Source organism: Arabidopsis lyrata (assembly GCF_000004255.2).
Source record: "Arabidopsis lyrata subsp. lyrata unplaced genomic scaffold ARALYscaffold_5, whole genome shotgun sequence".
NCBI classification, from domain to species: domain Eukaryota; kingdom Viridiplantae; phylum Streptophyta; class Magnoliopsida; order Brassicales; family Brassicaceae; genus Arabidopsis; species Arabidopsis lyrata.
The window spans coordinates 19650852-19671949 of record NW_003302551.1 but is presented as its reverse complement, the minus strand read 5'-3'; the positions used below and the strand labels follow the sequence as shown (position 1 = coordinate 19671949).

The following is a 21098-nucleotide window of genomic DNA, read 5'->3' as shown; positions in this document are numbered from 1 at the left end:
AAAAGGATTTACTCATATTTGAACCAAGAATCTTGTATGGCTTTAGTAGGAGGTCTCTACTCTATGTCATTGACTTGGGTTCGAGCTGAGGATATCGTAAAGGTCAAGTTCCTTTTCTCGACATGGTTTTGGTTTTACGAGGATGCCGTACGGCTTAAGCAAGTCAAGTCCATCACGTACTTGAGTTGGAATTGTATGTTTCTCTTGAACCAACGAGGAGGGCTAGGATTTGTTCCAACAATATGTTTCTTTTCCTAGCTAGAAACCTCTGCTCTCGGTTTCTAACAATTCTCGGTAACAGGATCCAGCGACTCCTCTGAAAGTTAGAGAAAACTTGGTGAGGAAGAAGACTCAGAATCAAATTCTCATTTCTAGCTTTTGTGACTACAGTCTACAGATAGTCTTATACTTATACAAAGACCTTAAGGTTTACAAGAGAACACGTTGCATCTTACTATTCACGCAAAATTGCAAATCGGTTTTGGTAGAATCAAAGGAAGCTTCTTAAGATGGAGACGAAGCTTCATCAGCAATTTCTTGTTAAGAGATCCTGTTTGAGCCTGTGGCTTTGACTTTCTTGACTCTGCTTCTATTGACTTCAAACACTCTGTTTGAGCTGGAGTGGTTTCTTGAGTATTGCTGACATCCTCTGATCCTCTTATGTTTATTAGACGATAGTTCACCAAAGACCAATCAAATACAAATCAATGGATGCTTGAACCTGTAGGTTGACTTGTCACCCAAAGTTGAGTAACAATAATATGGTGTCTCAATCTAAGAAAGACTGTTTCTTCACTTGTTTGACATTATTGTTTTTGAAGAAGTACCAAAATGAAAACTCTGCAGAAACAAAATTTAGATGAAAAATCGTTCTTTTTCTCTCTAAAAGTGCCAAAAGCTACCCAATCAAATGGAAGAGAAGGCTGGTTTGATGAAAGAGAGAACCTCGACCAACAACAGTGAGCGATTAACTTAGTGGTTCAAGCGCATGAAGTTATCGAGCCAGTCCATGTTTACACTCTTTGGTCTCTCAAGTGGCAGTCCAAGTGCCCTGTCCCATATCAGCTGAAACCAGGAAAGAAAAAAGAAATCGAGAAAATGAGTTTATTGTGATGGATATACTTATCCGTAATACCGAATTCTCGATAGCATGAATGTATGTACCTGCGAACAGATGCCAAGACTTCTTGAGACTCCAAAAAGCACTGTGTAGTATCTATATTTGAAAGGAAGGTCACTCTATTATAACCAAGATTCAGCAAAAGAAGCTCCAAGCCTAGTCACACTTAATCGAGACAAGTAATTCCTACCTTGCTTCGGTTAGACCATAATAGTTTAGCAGCACTCCGCTATGAGCATCAACGTTAGGCCACGGGTTCTTGACCTGTTACAGCAATTTCAAGATTCATAAAACCAGATAAAATCAGAAATCTGGTAACACAAGAATGATGATGTATATAGTACCTTTCCCAGCTCGGTTAGAATAGGAGGCACCACTTCATAAAGCTTTGAGACCTATTGAGTTGTATAATTTGTGAGCCAGTAAAATTTTAAAAGCATGACCAAAGATTTAAGGGCAAAAAATTAGTTACCAGCTGAAAAAGAGGATCATCAGGTAGATGCTTCAAGGCAAACTCTCTTTGGCATACATATCTTGGATCCGGTTTACGTAAAACACCATGGCCATATCCTGGAACAACCTGCAAGACAAATGTTTATTTAAGTCTCCTGGCAACATTCAGAGGCAAACCAAAAATCAAAACATAATCCCAATAATTCAAGTTATGGCATGTCATGATTAGCATGCAATACATATAGTTAGTTTCAAAAGGCAAAGCAGAGGAGAATTTTGTTTACCTTGCCACTGTTTAACGTTTTCCAGACATAATCTTTTAGCTGTTCCTTTGAAATATTTTCTCCACATTCCTCGACAACTGATTTGATCCACAGCAAAACTTCCTACAACAAGACCATCGAAAAAAAAAAACAGAGTAAGATTCCAAAATTATCAGTTGTACAACAACAGTTTAGCAGCTTATAAGAGTCATTCTTGGAACTCAAGTATATACACTTGTAGATTTGAACAATATAAGATTCATTCAGGAAATACATACCTGATTAGCCAAACCATGGAGTGGACCAGCTAAACCATTTAAAGCAGCTGCAAATGAAAGATATGGATCTGAAAGTGCACTCCCAACCTAAGTGAAGAAACATCATCAGCCAAAAACAGAACCATCAGAAATGTCTATAAGGTCGAAACATTTGGAGTACAAACTAAAAGTGAAGCAGTATCATGCAAGACCGTGTAGCAAATACATACCAGGTGACCAGCGTGAGCACTAACATTTCCACCTTCATGATCACTAAAACAAAAACCAGTAGAAAATCAAAAAGCATGATATAGAAATTAAGTAAGAGTTGGTAAAGTAAAAGAAAATCATTGTATACAAGAAAACTTTAGCTTATGGATTCAAATTAACGAGACATGTTGAAACGGAGAGAACCAGGACAAACCTGTGGATAGTGACATAAAGCCTCATGAGTTCTTTCATCTGAGGACTATCATATCCCAGCATGTGTGAAAAATTTGCACCATAATCCAAAGAATCATCCAATGGAATGATGCTACCATCCTTGTACATCCTGCAATGTTATTAAAATGTATCACGAACATAAACCATAAAATTTAATTAAGTCCAGAAAGCCAAAATCATTGGAAAAGAGCATAGAATTTAACCTTCGATAAACGTATGAAGCTAGAACAGGAACACGAGCAATCAAGTTTAGTGCATCCTCAAAGGTTGGCTCCCAGTACCTGCAAGGAAAACCTCAGTTTTTATGATGCTTACTACTACAACGCAATCAAGAAACGAACTAGAACTATTGAAAGTTTATACTTTGACTTATGAATATCACCCTGCTCATATGCCTTCTGAAACTCACTTTGAACCTGAGTAACATTTTAACAAGATAAGATGCTCCTGAAAAATTAATAAATTTTAAGAGATACATAGACAAAACTAGTAAAGAACAAAGCCATCCACCTGAAGGGCCATAACCCCACTAGCAAATTGAGTCATTGGATGAGCTGTTGAAGGCAGGGCATCTATAGCTTTGTATACATAATCTGTAATAGAAATTAAGTATAAAACAGAGTTGTTATGTTTGCAACATCATAACATTCAGTGTATAATTACCATCAGCTTGTATTTTGCTAGGTTTTAATGAGTCATGAAACTGAGGTCACAAACAAACAGAGCCTAGAGGCTGATAGAGGTGAACTACAAACTACAAACCTGGCACAGCCGCACGATGAGCCAACTCTTTTGACAAAGCATTAACTTGCTCTTTAGTTGGCACCTATATCGAAAAGATGGAAACTTATCGTATTATACATTTCCGTAACCATGTATGTATAAAAATGTTAAGATAATCCAACCTTTCCAGTTAACAGAAGCCACAGAAGACCCTCAGGCAAGGGCTCTTCTCCAGACTGAGCTGAAGGTAATACTTTTTGGCATTCAGGAATCGACATGCCTCTAAAGCGTATTCCCTGATATTAAAGATAAGATCATCACAATAATGCCGAAAAAGAAGAGCATATGTTATATATTCTAATTCAAGATCTGACCTGACAAATTATCTATATGATCAAAATTATAACCATACCTCATCTGCATCAAGCAATGAGGTTTCCCAGAGTAATCCAGTCATCCCTCTCATTCCACCAAGTACCTTCACAAAAACCACATAAAAAGGGAATAACATATTTTATAAGACAAAGCCTTTATAATCAAACAAAAATCATTAGAATCCATACCATATCAACGGTGATGTTCCCCACTGGGACCTTTCCATGTTCTGATTTCAGTTTCTTCAAACGGTCCTGAAAATTGAAAGTTTTGTATGAGAAAAGACAACAAAGCTGTGTATGAGAAAAGGCAATAACTAGGACAAAGAGAAGAGCTTCACTACATGAAATCTGCCCTAAACTTAGAAACAATGTCAATCACTAAAACCAAAAGTATATAAACTCAATCAAAAGACAACGAAGTACGTAGAATCTAACCTGTTGTTCTGGAATGATCTCTTGCATCTGCGACTTCAAGTCCTGCATTGCCATTATTTAAACAACATCAACACAAAATCTAGAAAACAAAATTCCAAATTTTTTTGGTTCTCAAACTGAACCGCATGATAACAAAACATCAACACGAGAACATGAAAACCTAAGAAAATACCAATTCAGAAGAGTGGAGCCATCTGACGGAGTTGCTAAGTGAGGATTGTTGCACCTGCTTTTATTAGATCTGATCATCAAATCGTCTCACACCAATCAAAACACAAAAAGGGTCAAAGCTAAATCTACTCACTGCTCGAGACCGAAGCCTTGAAATGGCTGATAAGCTACGAAAAACCACCATTCTTCAAAACTCACACCTGTTCACAACACTCAGGAATCCAAGAAATCGAGATTGGCTTAACTAGAGAATAGATATAAGGGAGGAGAGGAACTTACCAGAGATTCTTTCTCCAACGTAAAGAGGCAAATCGAGAGATGTTGAAATATATCTGCAACGTGATGAACAAGCGTCTCTGTGTTTTTATCAGAGAGACTATAAATTTACAACACAAGTGAACAAACCAAAACACGGATTCTTCCTACTTAACCGGTAATAATAAACCAATTGATTACCACTTAGAAAACCGAACGATCAGATTATGTTCGGTTCAGATTGGTTAGCTCCATCGATCCGTGACACGCAAGATTCGAAGCAGCCGTAACGATTCTAAAGCCTTAAAAAACGGTCATTAACAAAAAAAATTTAATATGTAGCTTTTGCTGTTGCTAAATTAAAAAAAGGTAGCTTCTTGGTAAAGTCCAAGGATTTTGAATATAACATAATTTTATTTTGTTGGACAATGTGACAAATTGTCGAGCGAATAAATTGATATTTCACAATATAATTGAAAATAAACTTCGTTATCGAATGGGCGGTTTGATATTCTTCATTCTCCATGAGTAAAATTTTTATCTTTTTTGAAATACTGTTGAATGATGTAACACGGCCAGGGCCGGCGCAGAGGCCAAGCAACTGAAGCCAGCGATTAGGGCCTCAAAATTTTAGGGCCTTTTAAACTAAAAATTTGTTAAGTTTTGGATATGCTGCAAAAGTTATAAATTGATTTTGTAGGCCCTTTTAAAAAAAAGGATATGCGTTTTTAAAGACAAACTAATTATCGTCAACACTAAATTTTTGATTTAGTAAAAAAAACTCTAAAAATCCTACAAGTGATACCTCTTATGCGTGTATGTGAGTCAATTTGCTTATTTTACAAGTGAAAAATTCTAGGTTTTGAAGTTAATTGTTAGTTTTGCTTTTGAATTTATTGTTTTTTCCTTCCAAATTTGTTTTAAAAAAGAAAGCTGCAAATTCGATAATGATTCGTTAATGGTTTTTGTAGTATATGAAAAAGGCATATTTTTTGAAGCTTTGCGTAGGGCACTCGCAGATGTCGGACCGGCACTGATCACGGCTATTAACAATGATGAATGTAGCTACATAGTTATTATTTAAAGCATTACATATGATATGACACTATTGATCATTATGTCATCCAATAATAAACTGATATTTCAATGATTGAGATTGGAAAAATATATGACATCTAAAATCATTTTGCCAACGCTACGTATATTCCATTACAACTCATTATAATCGTGTTACCATATCAAAAATCAAGTAACGTTTATATAAGTAAAAAGATAGATATTTTCCCTCAAAGTTTAAATATTATGCAAAAGGATACCCTAAAATTAAAGCTTTATAGAGATGCTCATCGTTTCGGTACTCGACGTTTAATTTGTGTGAAACCTTTAACTAATTTAATGTTTATGAAATGTGATTCCACCTTCCATATTCTAACGTTTTGAGAAGTTAATATATATATTGGTAAACTAAAGTTAATATATATATTAGCCATAGAGTTTTTATGTATCAAGAACATCAATCCTTTTACTATTTCGTTAATTCAGTATAATAGAATTCATGTATAAATTACGACTTATGAAGAAACTAAAAAAATTCAATCACAATATCGTTTTTATATATAAACTTGCACAACGCTAAAGTTAATCACAAATACATCAAATAATTAATACACGCACGCGTGAGCACAAGGTGTTACACCATTTTTAAGTAGAGTTTTCACATGATCGGAGATCAAAACTCAAACTTACGTTCTCTTGATCAGTCTATCAAGTTAAACTCATCACTACACTCTTTCTTGGCAAATTAAGTCAGTCTACCAAATTATAAATCAAAGGGCATAAAAAAAATCCAAACATTTGTACATATATACAAGTCATGTATATGTTCCTACCTATATGATGATCGCCGTCTCGAACATGGTCTTGCCTTGAACCATGTCTCGTTATGCCCAATATCGATGTAAATGATCAAATCATCAAAACCAATAGGACTCACGAATAACGATTAGTAGAAACCCTAAGGTAAAGTGTGACCGAGTTAATTATTGTTGTTGAAGATCAAACCATCGACTTGAGAATATGTTGTCGTCTTCATCAAGATCGATCAAACCATCTAAATCAAAGTAAGTGTTTGTGTTCGAACTTGATCCCCATTCTTCCTTCACCACATGGCTCCCTATTATTTTGCTGACCAGCTCCGCCGTATGTTCTTGGCCGGAATCTTGAGGCAGAACAGATGGCGCGGGAAAACTTGTTTTGGTTATCTTTTTCTTAGAACCGGTTTTGGTGATCTCCGGCTTTCCGGTTAGACTTTGGACGAGTGTACGGAAGTTCTTGACATCGGTGTTGATGATCTCAGGCGCAAATATATGGATGATACGGATCTTAGGCTTGACCTTGGTTATTATTTGGGAGTTCTTGTTCATGGGAACCAAAGTTTTTGAATAATCACCATAAAAGCTTTGATGAGAAAGATGATCTAGATCGTACTCAGCTTTCATTGAATTTCTCACCATTTAAACGAAAAAATTAGAAGAAGAAGATTTAGGTTTTTTTTTTTGATATGAGGTTTTTTGTATTGTTTCGAGAAATATTATGCATATGCTGTGGATTATATGTCTCTATATATACAGAAAAACAAAATGTAATTAAATATAGTTTTTATTGTTGGTTGGTCAAAATCGTTAATAAAAAAAAGCATTTATTAAAGAGAAACGGAATACGAAAATAATAAAAAATATAAGACGAAATAGCTATGGACCTGCCCTCCATTACACACTTAACAACAATTTGAATTAAATAAACTGTAATTTATCCAAGAGAATGATCTGTTTCTTTTACGCTATCGGAAGAAAATGGTTTTTAATTTTCTAACTGATATATTATAAAATCAATTAGCTATATAAATAAGTAAAAACATACGAGTAGATGGCGTGAGCGTTGTTTTATTTGTTTTATTTTATGTCTATATATGTGGGGTTGACTTATAGCTCGTCGACTTAACCTTTGGATGCCAATTTGACTTTGTTTTATTGACGAATTTGTTAAATGTCCTTTACCAAAAAAAAAAAAGTGTCAGATGGCTTATGGAGATAGGGTTTCTTCTAGTTGTATATATATATATATACAAAACACTCTTTCTGTACAGATGTTAAATAAATAAAAAAACATTCGTCTTAGTAATTTTCAAGGAGAATATGTAATTGTTTATTGTCTGTGTTAAACATCGTTATAAGAAAAAGTTTATACTATGTAACTGAAGAATTAAGAGATTAGACTTTACATTTGTTTCAGAAATTAAGAGATTAGATAAAAATAAAACCGACAAAAGAAAAACAAATTTTATGTGCCCTAATAGTAACTTAACAGACACGATATATAGATACTCCTCGCACATGATATGTGATTCAACTGTACACGTGCAAAGCTTTTGTTTCCTTAGATCAAATATCCAGAAATGTTTGACCCATAAAAAAGGATTAATTATCCAAAAAAAAAAGCGGCCACTAAATCATATGGAGAGGTCATTCGGTCAGACAATTTCGTTTATCCAAACTAGTAAAATAAGTATAATTAGTTAAATCAGTCGAGTTTTTTTTGTTCACTACTTGAATGTTGCATCAACTGATTTAAAGGTCAAAGTTATCTATTTAATTCCTAAAATAGATCATAGTTTGACATTAGCGTGTTTCGGTAATAGTATAAATTTCAAGGATTTGACATTTGTAGTTAGAAATAGCTGTATGATATTTTTGTAAGAACAAAATCGTATTGTAGTAGTCATTATTTAATGTTGATACGCGGGATTGTTGACTTAATCTCCTTAAACTAGAGAAACAAATCTCCCTTTACTAACTACCATGTGCTGAATCATACAACCGTTGAATAATGTTTATCCCACTTTCTTTGGATGCTTTGAGTTCCTACTCAATTTCTTCTCATATTGTTTCAGTCAAATCCTTAATTTTCAGTATGATCTTTTGTTTTATGTTGTGGAGAGTACTATATAAATAGAGAGATGTTTTTCGTATCGTGTAATTATTGTGGATTACCAAAATATCATTTAAATCATGAACTAAACTAAAAGGGCAGAAATATATATTGCTTATATATAATTAATAATGTCTCAATCATTGCATAATTCATACAATTAGATGTTTTAGAGTGGTACAAGGATTTAACCAAAACCCATGTCTCCTACCATCCTATTTTTAGTTGATGATGTTTTGTTTCAAGCATGTCTGGTTTCAAGACATATCATCAAGGGTGAAGAATTTCGTTAATGACAAAACAGAGTAGAGCTAGTAATAATATTATTAATTTTTAGTTACAAGTTACAACCATAACTAGTCGAACAATATGGTCTATCTATTCTCAAGTCCGAGTAAAACAATTGGGATTCTTTTGTAACAAGCAAAAAAAAAAAAAAAAAAAAAGATACATGCATATTCTTTCTTTCTCATCATACATATTTTGAAGAGAATAAAGAAAATAATATTGGAAAATGCGGTCTAAAAACAAAATTGTTTAAAAAATTTAACATGAAATATGTATAATCAAGTTTTAATCATCTTATAGCCCTAAAACCTTTTAATCACTGGCCCAAGATTCTCAGCCCAAATTTGTTTTTTGGGTCTTGTTTCGACTTTTTCAACAAATCAACAGACTATACAGTCACCGTATAAGAAAGTCGAGAAATGAAAACGTAGAAACAAAAAACATTACAGTTACGTACGTTTATTTCATCAATAATTGTATCGAAAGTAGACAAAAGCAAAGAGATCATCAACATGTGACTAAAAAGTAAAAAAGCATTGAGCAAAAAAAAAAAAAAACAACTCTCCTTATTGTTACTATAATCAATAATCGATTAAAAAGCCGATCTGTTAAATAAACAGAGAGCTGAGAATTTGAAAAAAAAAAAAAAAAAAAAACTCACACACATACGCTTATTTGAATTTCGAAATATTTGCTTAAAAGCGTTCTTACAACGGCGTCGTTGTGGCGTTGCTTCTTCTCTCTGATTCAATCTCTCCTCTCCTCAAACCAATTCCAAGACCTGAAACAGTCCGAGCCAAATTCCTCTCCATCTCTCCCACTCCCAATCTCATCTGCTCATGACGACGAGCCAGTCTTCTCAACGCGTTTCTTATTCCAAGCCAATCGTCTTCCACATCATCTCCGTCGGCAGCAATCGTAGCCAGATCCGATAATCGGATTCTCATCTCAGACTCCGAACCACCAATTCCCACCTTCGCCGTCGTAGGTAGCTCAAATCGGCAAAGCGGACACGAGTTATGATCCGAGAGCCAAGGGACGATGCAATCGGAGTGGTATATATGACTACACGGCAATCTCCGAGCAGATTCTCCGACGACGAAATCCTCTTTGCAAACGGCGCAGAGTAAAACGGAATCTGGATCTGAATCATCGGTGGAACAGAGCATAGAAGACGAGATCTGAATCGTGGGAATCGAATCGATATCTGAAGATTTCAACAACGAAGAAGAAGATGAAGAGGAGGAAGAAGAAGACGATCCTGAATTATCGGAAGCGAGATGACGAAGAAGACGGTGAAGGTAAGGACTATCGAGGAGGAAATTATCATCGGAATTAACCGCTGGATCAACGAAACACCAATCTTCTTCATCGTCTTCGTCATCGTTGTCTCCATCATCTTCTTCGAAATCACCGATGGTGACGTCAAAGAGATTAGAAGAAGAAGAATCGTGATCCATACGTTCGAGGAAATCGAGACGGCATTGGGGACATAACAGAGGAGAGGAATCGGAGGAGGAGAGGAGGGATAAACTCATATCGCATTCATGACACCAGTAAGTTCGTCGTTCAGGCTCGCCGTGGACGGTGGTTGTTGTGGTGGTGGAAGAGGACATTGAGAAGTGGTGGTTGTGGTGAGAGAAAGAAAGAGAAAATGTGAGAGAGAAAAAAAAAAAAAGAGAGGAGAAACAAAAGTTAGTGGTTGTGGTTGAGTACTAGTGATAATGGGTTTATGATTGATTTCAAAGCCTTTCAAGGCCCTTTTTTGTTTTGCATTTTTTATATATAAAAAAGGGAACGGATTAAAGGGCCTACCATTTTTACTTGGCTTTATTCGGAAGGTTTGGTAGTGGGTCGGTCTATGTATCTCTCTCTATTCTTTGAAGTTTCTTAAAGTCTTTGCACTCTCTAATTCTTTCTTAGTGATAATATTGGTTGATTATTATTATAAATTATATAAGTATGTATATGTGTGAATGATAACTACTTTGCTACCTTTATTAGAAAAAAAAATCACAGATTTGTTCGTTTGACAATTGTTATCAACTGCGACAAGTAATCAATTATTGCAAGTTTGCAACATTTTCTATTGATTACCATATCTTAAAACGTAATTTTTTTTTTTATCATTGATCATTGTGATATTCAAACGAACAACGTTTGGATGTAGTCACCAAGTATTGCCAAACATTGAATCTGCCATACTGTACAAGTTATCTACGGTCCATTTGTTTATTGTAATCTCGTATGATGTAGTTTAATATTTGATATATGAGGACAGTTGAGAGTTTATATAAAATACTTACTAGTAAGATTTAAAAAATGACAAAAAAAATAGTTGCAGGTTGAAAAATACATTGAAATACTCAATGACGTATAAACTTATCAAAAGTCGCTTTGGCCGAGTGGTTAAGGCGTGTGCCTGCTAAGTACATGGGGTTTCCCCGCGAGAGTTCGAATCTCTCAGGCGACGACTTCCTTTTTTAGTGGCGTTTATAAATGCTGCAACGTGCCTTCTCGTGTAAGCAATAAAATAAGGAAAAAGAGAGAGAGAGAGACACCAAACCGAGTTGAGAAAATCACAATCACCGTCATAAAGATTGCATTCTTATCTGAAGAAAGTATGGGCGTTATAAGCGTTAGATTCCAGTTGCCTGCAAAAAGATTACAACTTTTTAAAAGAATCTCTGACAAATTGCTATCTACATTCTATCCATTAACTGATCCTCGCAAACAAAATTCACCCATAAGTATGCATAACCAAATCTGGAAAAATAAACCGATATGACTGCATGAATATCTCAGACTATCATGTACATCATTCACTCGCTGGACTCTGATCACTTCAATTTCCAAGATTTTATAATATTTTTGTCAAGATTTCAACCAAAAGAAAAGGTCTTATGACTCACATAATGACGTTGGAAGAAAGGTATTAGTTAGGGTTAGTGGAGAGAGTGTTCAATATGAAACAAGTTTTTCTCTGTCTTCTTTACGCCTTCTTTTTCCCTCCTTTGGGGGAAAAAATCGTTGCTTTTGAGGTTTCTTCTAAATCAATCTCTCTTCACAAGGGTTTTTTTTTATTTGAAATTGATTCTGGGTATGAGAAAGCTCCTTCCTTTGATTTTTTTCTTATGTGTTTGAAATTTTCCCCTTCCTCTGTTTTCTAGGTCTGAAAGTTCCTATATTTTTTCCGGATTTAGGGTTTGATAGCTCAATTTTCATATCTTTTGTTTCTGATAGCTCAATTCGATCTTATTGATGAGTTTGTTAATCTATTGCTAGGGTTTCCCAGGTCCAGATTGATTAAAAATTCGAAGCGATTGAGAAAATGACCGGAGGAAGTGAGGAGGATCCATTCACAAAACCCATTGGAAGATGGTCTGTCTTCTTCTATGGAGTTGGGCACATGCTTAATGACATTACTGCTTCTTGTTGGTTCACTTACCTCCTCCTATTCTTGACCCAAATTGGTCTCTCCCCAAGGTGATATTTCATTTAATTTTCTGACCCTTGATTTGTGATAATTCAATCATAAACGAGTTTTATTTTTTTCCTTTTGTAGAGATGCAGCAATTGTTATGCTATCTGGCCAAGTTGCTGATGCGTTTGCTACTATCTTCACTGGTGAATTGGTACTGTATTTCTCTGTTTCTTATTTAGTCTTTAGCTTGTTGTTTCTGAGTTGTGTGGTAATTTAACTTGAAGTAGAAGAATTTGGTCTTCTGTTATGGCAGATAGATAGGTTTGGGCATTTCAAGATTTGGCATGCTGCAGGATCATTACTGGTTGCAATCTCGTTTTCCTCGGTTTTCGGAGGTTGTCTGCCTTGTTCGATCCTCCATAACGACTCTTTAACGCTCGAAACCTTCTCCTACAGCATGTTTGCAGCTATATTTAACATTGGATGGGCTGCTACTCAAGTTTCCCATATGTAATCTCATCTCTTTTACTTCATCTTTAGCCATATCCATTGTTTTTCTGCTTGTGTGTGACTGTCTGTTTACTTAAATACACTTCAGGGCCATGGTTAATTGCATTTCATTAAACTCAACAAGCAGAGTTGCTTTAACTAGCTCTCGTAACGCGTTTACTATGGTCAAGCTCTTTCCCTGATCTTTGTTTAGTACCAAAATATGCTTCTATATGTGATTACATAATGACGTCTTGATTTGGTTTCAGGTTGCTAATCTTGGCTTATATGCGATTGCTTTAGTAGTATTCGGTGTTATTAAAGCTGGTTCAAAAGAAGATACGGAAACACAGGTTTCATAATTTGTGTTGACTTCTCCATTATGTTTATATTGGAGTAAGTCTGTTTCAATATTGAATGCATGCTTTCTCTTTTAACTCTGCAGTACCGTTGGATTGCATATTCATCTATCACGATTGGATGCTGCTTTGTGGTCATATTTCTTATGGGGACAAAAGAGCCAAGGTATGTGTATATGGTCAATTCTCTGAATTCTTGATTTTAACACTAGGAGTGTATAGTTATATGAATGTTATATGCATTTTGTTGTTTAAAGGCTGAGGATAGATTTGAAACAAACTAGCCGAGCAAGAATACCGTGGGTCTATTGGTTCCGGAAACTTCTATACTATCAAGTTGCCATGGTTTACCTCCTCACTCGATTAGTATTGAATGTTTCTCAGGTCTGTTTCTGCTTTCTTTCTTGCTTCGGTTTATGTTCATATTGTGGTAAATTCTCACACCAGGTGTTGCATTCCATCCTTCTCAGGCATATCTTGCATTCTTCGTTATCGATGATTTGCAAATGGGTCAATCCGCTAAAGCTTTGGTAATATATTCAATAAGCTTTTTTTCTCTTACATATGATCATTTTACGTTTTATGTAATTACTCTGACTAAATGTTATATATTTCAGGTTCCTGCGATTATCTATATCTGCAGCTTTGTTGTATCGGTTCTGCTTCAGGTTCAAAATTCTCATACATATGTTGAAAGCTTCTATGTTTTCCTTCATTTAGGTTACGGAATTACATCTATTTTTTGTGCGTAATGATGTTAGGAGATTCCATGGAACGGGAGACGCTTGAAGGCGTATTATACAGCTGGTGGAATAATTTGGATATTCTGTGGTGCAGCAATTCTTCTATTGCCTAGAGACATAAGTTCTTTCATGTATGCGATATCTGTCTTTATTGGCATCGCAAATGCATTAATGATGGTAAACTGTTCTCTTCCGCTCACTTTGATATCATTGTCAGTTATAAACCATGCTTATATATGGTTAATTTAAATTCATTGGCCATACAATTCAACAGGTTACAGCAATCAGTATGCAGAGTGTGTTGGTTGGTGCGGAAGTCGGTGGTTGCGCGTTTGTCTGTGGCTCGTTAAGCTTCTTGGACAAGATGTCTTGTGGGCTTGCTCTATATGTTCTTCAGTCACACCAAAGTAAGTCAAATATAGTGACGACTGAGACATGGCCCTATAAAGTTTTAGTTTTGGTTTTGATTTTTAGCAGCAGAAACCATTCATTTCTCACCATGTTAGCGATTTTGTACTGAAACTGTTTTTGGTTTACAGCTACTTCACCTAGAGGCCAACTAAACAACAACAACCAACAAAGTGTTTACCTTTCGGTTACAAGATACGGTTTAGGTCTTGTTCCAGCATTGTGCTCGTTTGTTGGTGTCGCTGTAACGTTCTTTATGGAGCTCGAAGCTGCTGGATCACTATCGAAGCCCCTGCTGCGTGAGCCGTTACTAGAATGACAAAATGGTCTTTTGAGGTTAAAAACACTAAATGCTCGATTGTTTTTTTTGAACAAGTTTGATTTTCTTGTCCACTAATCATTTAATATATACGGAATTTTGCCAGATTCTTTAAACGACGGTTTTGTACATAAGGATAGTCACAGTGTGACACCAATTACTTGTATCAGAAATAATTGAATATAAATGTGGGATCTCGGGTTTGATTGTTTGGGTTTTACCATTTGTAATTTCACAAAGATGTTTATATTTTTGATAATGTAACACATACTAAAGAATCTTTAGCTCTGTGATGAAGTAATATTGTTGTACACTTACAGCTTTGTGACACCATGACCATAGTGTTCCATGGCTGCTATGGCTGCGTTCACAACCATATAAATAGGTACAATGTCAACCAAAGCTTGAGGATCTCCTCAAAATCCAGGAAGGTGTCCTTTGCCATACGCCAAGATCGCTGGAGCTTTCAATAATGCTTGGCCTTATGATCACTATACGCAGCTCTCCTCGGTTACTCCGGATTACGGTTTCACCCATGCCTTTTGTGAACGTTTAGGTGTTTTCCCAGCCATGTATCTGAGCTCTGGGTCTCGGGTTCTCACAAAATAACATTATGGCGAAGATCAAGAGCCGACCAGTTCCAAGAGCCTTGAAGCTCAGAGAAGAGTCGCACCTGTTTCGTTTGTTTAGGTGAAACGAGAACAAAAGAAACAGAACCAAAAAAAAACAGAGCAAAAGAAACAGAGGAACCTGTCGGCAAAGGTTGTGCGAGCAGCAGAACTGATAATGATATCAATCTCCTCACTAATCTTGAGTGATGTTTCAGAGTTATCTTCTGCAATGTCTCCAACTACTGGAATTAACTTGCTCTTCAAGAAAGAATCATACGACTTTCCATGCCTTTGCTTCAGAAGCTTGAGTAGATCCGAGCTTATGATCTACTGGCAAAACTATTAAACAAAGCTAAGTGAAGGAGATCTAGACGAGAATGGAAGGATGGATTTGGAAATAGAAACTCATCATAGAGTCTCTTCTTGGCTGCTTCTTGAGCATTGGCTTTAATTAGAAGGAAGATCTTCCCTATCTCAGGAGTTTCCCTCAACAACTTGGTAATATGTGCAGATCATATTCTCATCTTTTGCTGCAGAGTTGGTTCTTAAAGACAAGGTCTTTGTCTATGATCTGGTCGGTCAGAGAATCGGATGGACAAACGCAAACTCCGACTGTAAATCTCATCCCTTTAACTCAAGTGACACCCCAAAGCAATGAAATCTTTCCGCTCTTAAAAAACTCTCAAATTTTGTTTTTTCTTTTCAGGTTCAATGTCGGTAAATGTCTCAGCGACTAGCAGCAGCAGAAGAAGCGAATATGTGAACGCATGACAGTTTAGTGACAATGCTACTGCACCGCAGAAGATACCTTTGGACATTGTTGGAAACACTCTAATGTTGTTACTAATGGTAATCAACATGTTCTTAAAGCACACAGCTTTTGCAACTTTGCCTAAATTGTAGTTTCTTCTATACCCTTTTGATGTGGTCGTCGGCGAGTTATTTGTGATCACCGGAGAGTAAGTTTCTCCCTACCGGCGAATCCCAGCAGAAGAAAACTTAAGTTCTTTGCTGTTTGTTTTTTTCCCATGTCATTGTTATAGTTTTGGATGTACATAATTCCTTTTATACATAGTGATTAAGTATTACTTTAATCTTTGTTCTCTTCTTGTTTTGAACTACTCATGAAGAATCTTGAATTGGTTTGGTAAAACAGACGATGAAGATGGTTAACAATTGCGTAGAGGAGATGAAACGTGGAGAGACTAACTATGCTTATGAGGTTTGATGTTCTTCGCTAATCTTTTCCTTTTGTTGGACTATTATGGAGACTTTGTTAATAGTCTAGGAAGTAACCAAAAGTAAGATTTACAATTAGTGTTTGCTTTTTTCCCCACTAATGTGGTTGGTTGGTTGGATCTTGGTTCAATGTTGAATGAATCTGTTAAGAGACTTGTATTTTTACAAGGAGACAGGATAGGACAGCTCTTCTTTTTCTTGTTTTCCCTGCAATACTTTTAACACTAAGATCTTATATGTGGGATGGATGTTTACCCGATTTGAGTTACTTAAGTTTCGGATTCTTTTATTAACATGTAAACCTCTTTTATCATGCTTGGCTTCTGTTTCTTTATGCTGGTTTTTCGACCTGCGAGAGAAAGGTAATTTCCTATCTAAGTTCATAACTATATTTGATTAGTTATAGTGTATGTTTTCAAAAAGCTGATAGTGTCTGTTTTCTTTCTTGGTAGTTTTAGGTTAGTTAAATACCAACGAAACTAAATCGGAACTGTAAAAACATAACCAAACTGAAAAAATAACTACACTTTGAAAATTTTCCTTTGACTGAGACGAGACATAAAGTACTGAGTCAGAATTGTCTTTTGTCAAAGAGATACTCAAGTATCTCATTGACGGAGATGGAAAAAAACCCTAAAACTTATTTGCTATTTATGCTGACTCCATATCTCTAGCTAGCCAAACCATTTCTTCTTTTCTCCATCTTTCCTTGTTTAGGTTATGGATCCTAGCAATCCATATAGTTTTTCTGAAAAAACATCTAAAGGTACTGAAAGCCCCAAAAGAACTAAGCGAGATGAGGGTGGCGCATACTCCTCAAGTTCAAAGAAAACATCTCCTGTGGAGGAAGAAGCAAGTCCTCGCCCTCCTGGTGTTAAGGCTTCCAAAGGCAAAGCGAAAAAGAGAGACCCAAGTGAAGAAAGTGAAGCTAGTTCCCTGTTAAAGTTTGAGAGGATGTGGGAGATCAAGGAGAAAGACCTAGCTTGGAAAGAAAGATTATCCAAGCAGAGACTTGTAGACAGTCTCATAGCTAAAACAGAGCTTTCCGAGCTTGAACTCAGCCTGAAAAACAAGCTAATTGCTGAGATGTTAAGATAGTTTTTACTTGGTGCTGAATCCTTCTATTATTTTAAGCAGCTGAATCCTTCTTTTGTGTATTGATGAATCCTTGTGTAATCTTCAAGCCTATGCAATCTGTGACAGTTCTTGGATTAATCCTTTTTGGCAAGCTGTTTCAGATTTTACTTAAGGTTTTATCTTACACTTGTCTTGTCTTGTCTTAAGTTGTTTTGATAGTTCTCAGTTTTGTAATGACCAGTCTTGATATTAATAGTACTCAAGCTGACAAAAAAAAGGTAAAAAGATTTGAGTGATGATGTTGAGTGTTTGTGATGTTGAGTTCTGTTTTAAGTTTTGTTTGGTTCCGTTTTTAATTGTTTGCTTATCGTTGTCTTTGTGCATGTTTTAACCCGTGAAGGACTGATTGATCAAGTGGTGAAGAACAAAACAACAAAGTCTATGTTTAAAAGTTTTTTAATGTAATATATTTGTGTTTTTATAAAATGTACTATAATTACAATTTATAGTTTAATTTTTCTTATTTTACATAAATTTCATTTAACATTTGTAACATTACATTATTATACTAACAACACATTTTCTATATAAATTAAAAAAAATTTCTAAAGACACCCATATTTAAAAAATCACCAATGGATGGAGAAAGTTGATGAAAATGCTTAGATTAAATTTTGATAGTAAATTATACTTAAGACACCTTTAAAAAGTTTACCAATGTGGATGGTCTTATAGTAAGCTGGCTTGTTAAAGATTTTGTATTGTACCGCTTCAATGGCAGAGAAGGTTTTAAATTAGGCCCATAAAATCCATTTCTTTGTGTGTGGGCTTCGTATCATGTATGACATAATCGGATCCGGTTGGCTCGAATCGGATCTAGACTAGTAACTTTTTTTATAATTTTAAAACTTTTCTGAACAAACAAAATTCTTTTTTTTTTTTTTTTTTGTTTCTTCAGTAGTGTAAGTTCTTCTTCATCTTCTTCTGCTAAAAACCCTAATTTTTGGGGACTGTGCAATTAGTCGCACTCTCAGATTCGGCCCTGGAGCCATCGTCATCGATGAATCCGATAAGGTCGTCTTCTCGACGAGCAAGATAAGCATTTTTTCTTCAGGGTTTTTGACTATTATCCAGGTAATAAGAAACACAGTATAAACATTTATGTCTTCAAAACGTGTTCTCACATTGAAATTGGAAATGAAATATTTGATTTTTTCAGGAAAGATCACAGAGAATAATGGGGATTGAGATCAGATATGAACTTGGCACTTGTTTTCGGCACAAATGTAGTTCGTAAAGCTTATCGCTTTCTCTTCAGCTCCAGAAAAATCTGCAATGGGAACTTTGGTGGTGATGAAATCGATAATGGTTTCCCTGAATTAGATTTGGATTGTGGATTTGACGAGGAATCCAATATCACTGAGCTCAAAAGCATCGATCGAGAAGTGATCTCTGTTCGGAGTAGGTTTTTGGAGAGTGCCAAGGTTGGTGCGTCTCGTGTTCTCGAGACATTGCAGCTAGATGAATCTGGATTTAATACGAATTCAGTTTTAGATGAATTGAATGTTAGAGTCTCAGGGCTTCTAGTGAGGGAGGTTCTTGTAGGGATCTTAAGGAACTTGAGTTATGATAATAAGACCAGATGTGCGAGATTAGCTTATAGATTCTTCGTGTGGTCTGGAGAACAAGATTGTTTCAGGCACACAGTGAATTCTTATCATCTGCTTATGAAGATATTTGCAGAATGTGGAGAGTATAAGGCAATGTGGAGATTAGTTGATGAGATGGTTCAAGACGGATTCCCGACAACAGCGAGGACGTTTAATCTGTTGATTTGTAGTTGCGGTGAAGCAGGTTTGGCGAAACAAGCTGTTGTGCAGTTTATGAAGTCCAAGACTTTCAATTACCGACCTTTCAAACACTCTTATAATGCGATTTTGAATTCTTTGCTAGGTGTAAAACAGTATAAATTGATCGAGTGGGTTTACGAGCAGATGTTAGAAGACGGGTTTTCGCCTGATGTTCTGACTTATAACATTCTCTTGTGGACAAACTATAGGTTAGGGAAAATGGATAGATTCGACAGGCTGTTTGATGAGATGGCTCGAGATGGGTTGTCTCCGGATTTCTACACATACAACATTTTGCTGCACATTTTGGGGAAAGGAAATAAACCGCTCGCTGCTCTTACTACGTTGAACCATATGAAGGAAGTAGGAATCGACCTGAGTGTCCTCCATTACACTACTTTGATAGACGGTCTGAGCCGTGCAGGGAATCTGGAGGCATGCAAGTACTTTCTAGATGAAATGGTGAAAGCTGGGTGCAGACCGGATGTTGTTTGTTACACAGTGATGATAACAGGGTATGTTGTATCTGGAGAGCTCGAGAAGGCAAAGGAGATGTTTAAAGAGATGACGGTAGAAGGGCAATTACCAAATGTATTCACATACAACTCGATGATTCGCGGGTTGTGTATGGCGGGAGAGTTCAGAGAGGCGTGTTGGTTGCTAAAGGAAATGGAATCTAGAGGGTGTAACCCGAATTTCGTAGTGTATAGTACATTGGTGAGCTATTTAAGAAAGGCAGGGAAGCTTTCAGAGGCTCGCAAGGTAATAAGAGACATGGTGAAGAAAGGACACTATGTTCATTTAGTTCCAAAGATGATGAAATATAGGAGATGATAGAGTTTTGTTTTGTTAATTTAGGTTGTTTGTTCTCTTCTTTACCCATTTTTGTAACTTAAGGTCTTGTTCTTTTCCACACAAAAAAAAAAAAAAAGAAACAGAGAATTGAAAAGAAGGTGCTTTTGAAAGATGAAGAATTTCTCTTTGATATAAAACGGCACGTTTTAAAATTTGGTTATACAGTTCGTAGTTGCGTCTTACAAAATCCCAATAAATTAAAATGTTTGTAGTAACTGTAATAATAATATATTATTATTATTTCACGATATTAATATAGTTTTAAGAGAAAATTAGCTGTTATACCACATTTCACCGAAATATTTTTGGTTTTACCACTTACCCGCGGTACACCGCTGGGCTATATTTTCTTAAAAAAATCAAAATGTAATTTGTTTGATAGATTATTTTGATTGTTAATTTTAGGATTTCATCCGTGGTATACTATCTTGAGAAATTATTAAAAATGCCCCTTTTTCAATACCCCTTTTCAAAAATGCCCCCTTTGAGAGTCCATTTTTAAGTTTGCCCTCTTTTAATTTTTAATGACCATTTTACCCTTATTTGAAACAAAATTAGGTCCACAAAATACAAAATATTTTTTGGCAGGAAAAGTGATTCCGCAATTTTCCCGCCAAAACACTTGTAAAAAACCTTTAAAATACCTTGTAAAATTTTCCCGTAAAAATTTTTCCCGCCAAAAAATTTTCCCGCCAAAAATTTTTTTTTGCGAGAAAAGTGATTCCGCAATTTTTTTGGCGAAATTTTTTTGGCGGGAAAAATTTACAAGGTATTTTAAAGGTTTTACGAAGTATTTACAAGTGTTTTGTAAGGTTTTACAATGTATATTAATAGGTTTTACAAGGTACTTATAAAGTTATATAATGAATTTATAACTTGTAAAAAACTTGTAACACCTTATAACAACTGTAAAATCTTATAACTTGTAAAACCTTATAAAAAAACCTTGTA

The 21098-nt window shown here is 35.6% G+C and overlaps 6 protein-coding genes and 1 non-coding gene across 13 annotated transcripts; 3 read left to right on the top strand and 4 right to left on the bottom strand.

The window, feature by feature from the left end:
* Positions 1-883: 883 nt before the first annotated feature.
* On the bottom strand, positions 884-4782 carry LOC9312603 (citrate synthase 5, mitochondrial). Of its 2 annotated transcripts, none has more exons than XM_021026717.1 (20): positions 4523-4782; positions 4377-4443; positions 4245-4301; positions 4073-4114; positions 3824-3889; positions 3673-3738; positions 3443-3556; positions 3300-3363; positions 3048-3130; positions 2901-2953; positions 2741-2818; positions 2518-2646; positions 2324-2366; positions 2115-2201; positions 1858-1959; positions 1593-1700; positions 1465-1515; positions 1311-1384; positions 1165-1216; positions 884-1065 (listed from the first exon to the last, which is right to left on the bottom strand). In XM_021026717.1, exons 2-20 carry the CDS (start codon positions 4425-4427, stop codon positions 973-975), a joined length of 1413 nt encoding a protein of 470 aa, XP_020882376.1. In that variant the 5' UTR covers positions 4428-4443; positions 4523-4782; the 3' UTR covers positions 884-972. The 2 variants fall into 2 exon arrangements, with proteins under 2 accessions (XP_020882376.1, XP_020882377.1); XM_021026718.1 differs by having other exon boundaries at positions 4245-4298; positions 4523-4780.
* Positions 4783-6089: 1307 nt separating this feature from the next.
* LOC9312602 (VQ motif-containing protein 18) lies at positions 6090-7576 on the bottom strand. The gene has a single exon (XM_002876488.2). It carries the CDS (start codon positions 7009-7011, stop codon positions 6538-6540), a length of 474 nt encoding a protein of 157 aa, XP_002876534.1. The 5' UTR covers positions 7012-7576; the 3' UTR covers positions 6090-6537.
* Positions 7577-9216: 1640 nt separating this feature from the next.
* Positions 9217-10762, bottom strand: LOC9314385 (E3 ubiquitin-protein ligase RDUF1). The gene has a single exon (XM_002876487.2). The coding sequence runs from the start codon at positions 10387-10389 to the stop codon at positions 9481-9483; it is 909 nt and encodes a 302-aa protein (XP_002876533.1). The 5' UTR covers positions 10390-10762; the 3' UTR covers positions 9217-9480.
* Positions 10763-11164: 402 nt separating this feature from the next.
* On the top strand, positions 11165-11246 carry TRNAS-GCU. Its single transcript has one exon. It is a non-coding gene; the product is annotated as a tRNA-Ser (tRNA).
* A 179-nt stretch (positions 11247-11425) lies between these two features.
* LOC9314384 (major facilitator superfamily domain-containing protein 12) lies at positions 11426-14793 on the top strand. 5 transcript variants are annotated; one of them, XM_021026805.1, is made up of 14 exons: positions 11742-11873; positions 12059-12259; positions 12339-12408; positions 12511-12707; positions 12796-12871; positions 12956-13039; positions 13132-13211; positions 13303-13429; positions 13516-13575; positions 13663-13713; positions 13807-13965; positions 14063-14195; positions 14328-14532; positions 14622-14764. In XM_021026805.1, the coding sequence occupies exons 2-13, from the start codon at positions 12105-12107 to the stop codon at positions 14513-14515; spliced, it is 1380 nt and encodes a 459-aa protein (XP_020882464.1). In that variant the 5' UTR covers positions 11742-11873; positions 12059-12104; the 3' UTR covers positions 14516-14532; positions 14622-14764. The 5 variants fall into 5 exon arrangements, with proteins under 5 accessions (XP_020882462.1, XP_020882463.1, XP_020882461.1 ...); XM_021026803.1 differs by having other exon boundaries at positions 11426-11873; positions 12069-12259; positions 14328-14793; XM_021026804.1 differs by lacking the exon at positions 11742-11873 and adding an exon at positions 11484-11705 and having other exon boundaries at positions 12069-12259; positions 14328-14793.
* A 79-nt stretch (positions 14794-14872) lies between these two features.
* On the bottom strand, positions 14873-15944 carry LOC110228568 (fatty acyl-CoA reductase 6, chloroplastic). Its single transcript, XM_021026253.1, is given in 4 exon segments — positions 14873-15384; positions 15500-15538; positions 15540-15595; positions 15935-15944. Coding segments are annotated over 4 exon segments (288 nt in total). The 3' UTR covers positions 14873-15201.
* A 2438-nt stretch (positions 15945-18382) lies between these two features.
* On the top strand, positions 18383-20298 carry LOC9314382 (pentatricopeptide repeat-containing protein At3g60050). Of its 2 annotated transcripts, none has more exons than XM_002878268.2 (2): positions 18383-18576; positions 18667-20298. In XM_002878268.2, the coding sequence occupies exon 2, from the start codon at positions 18699-18701 to the stop codon at positions 20124-20126; it is 1428 nt and encodes a 475-aa protein (XP_002878314.1). In that variant the 5' UTR covers positions 18383-18576; positions 18667-18698; the 3' UTR covers positions 20127-20298. The 2 variants fall into 2 exon arrangements, with proteins under 2 accessions (XP_002878314.1, XP_020882442.1); XM_021026783.1 differs by having other exon boundaries at positions 18662-20298.
* Positions 20299-21098: the final 800 nt, after the last annotated feature.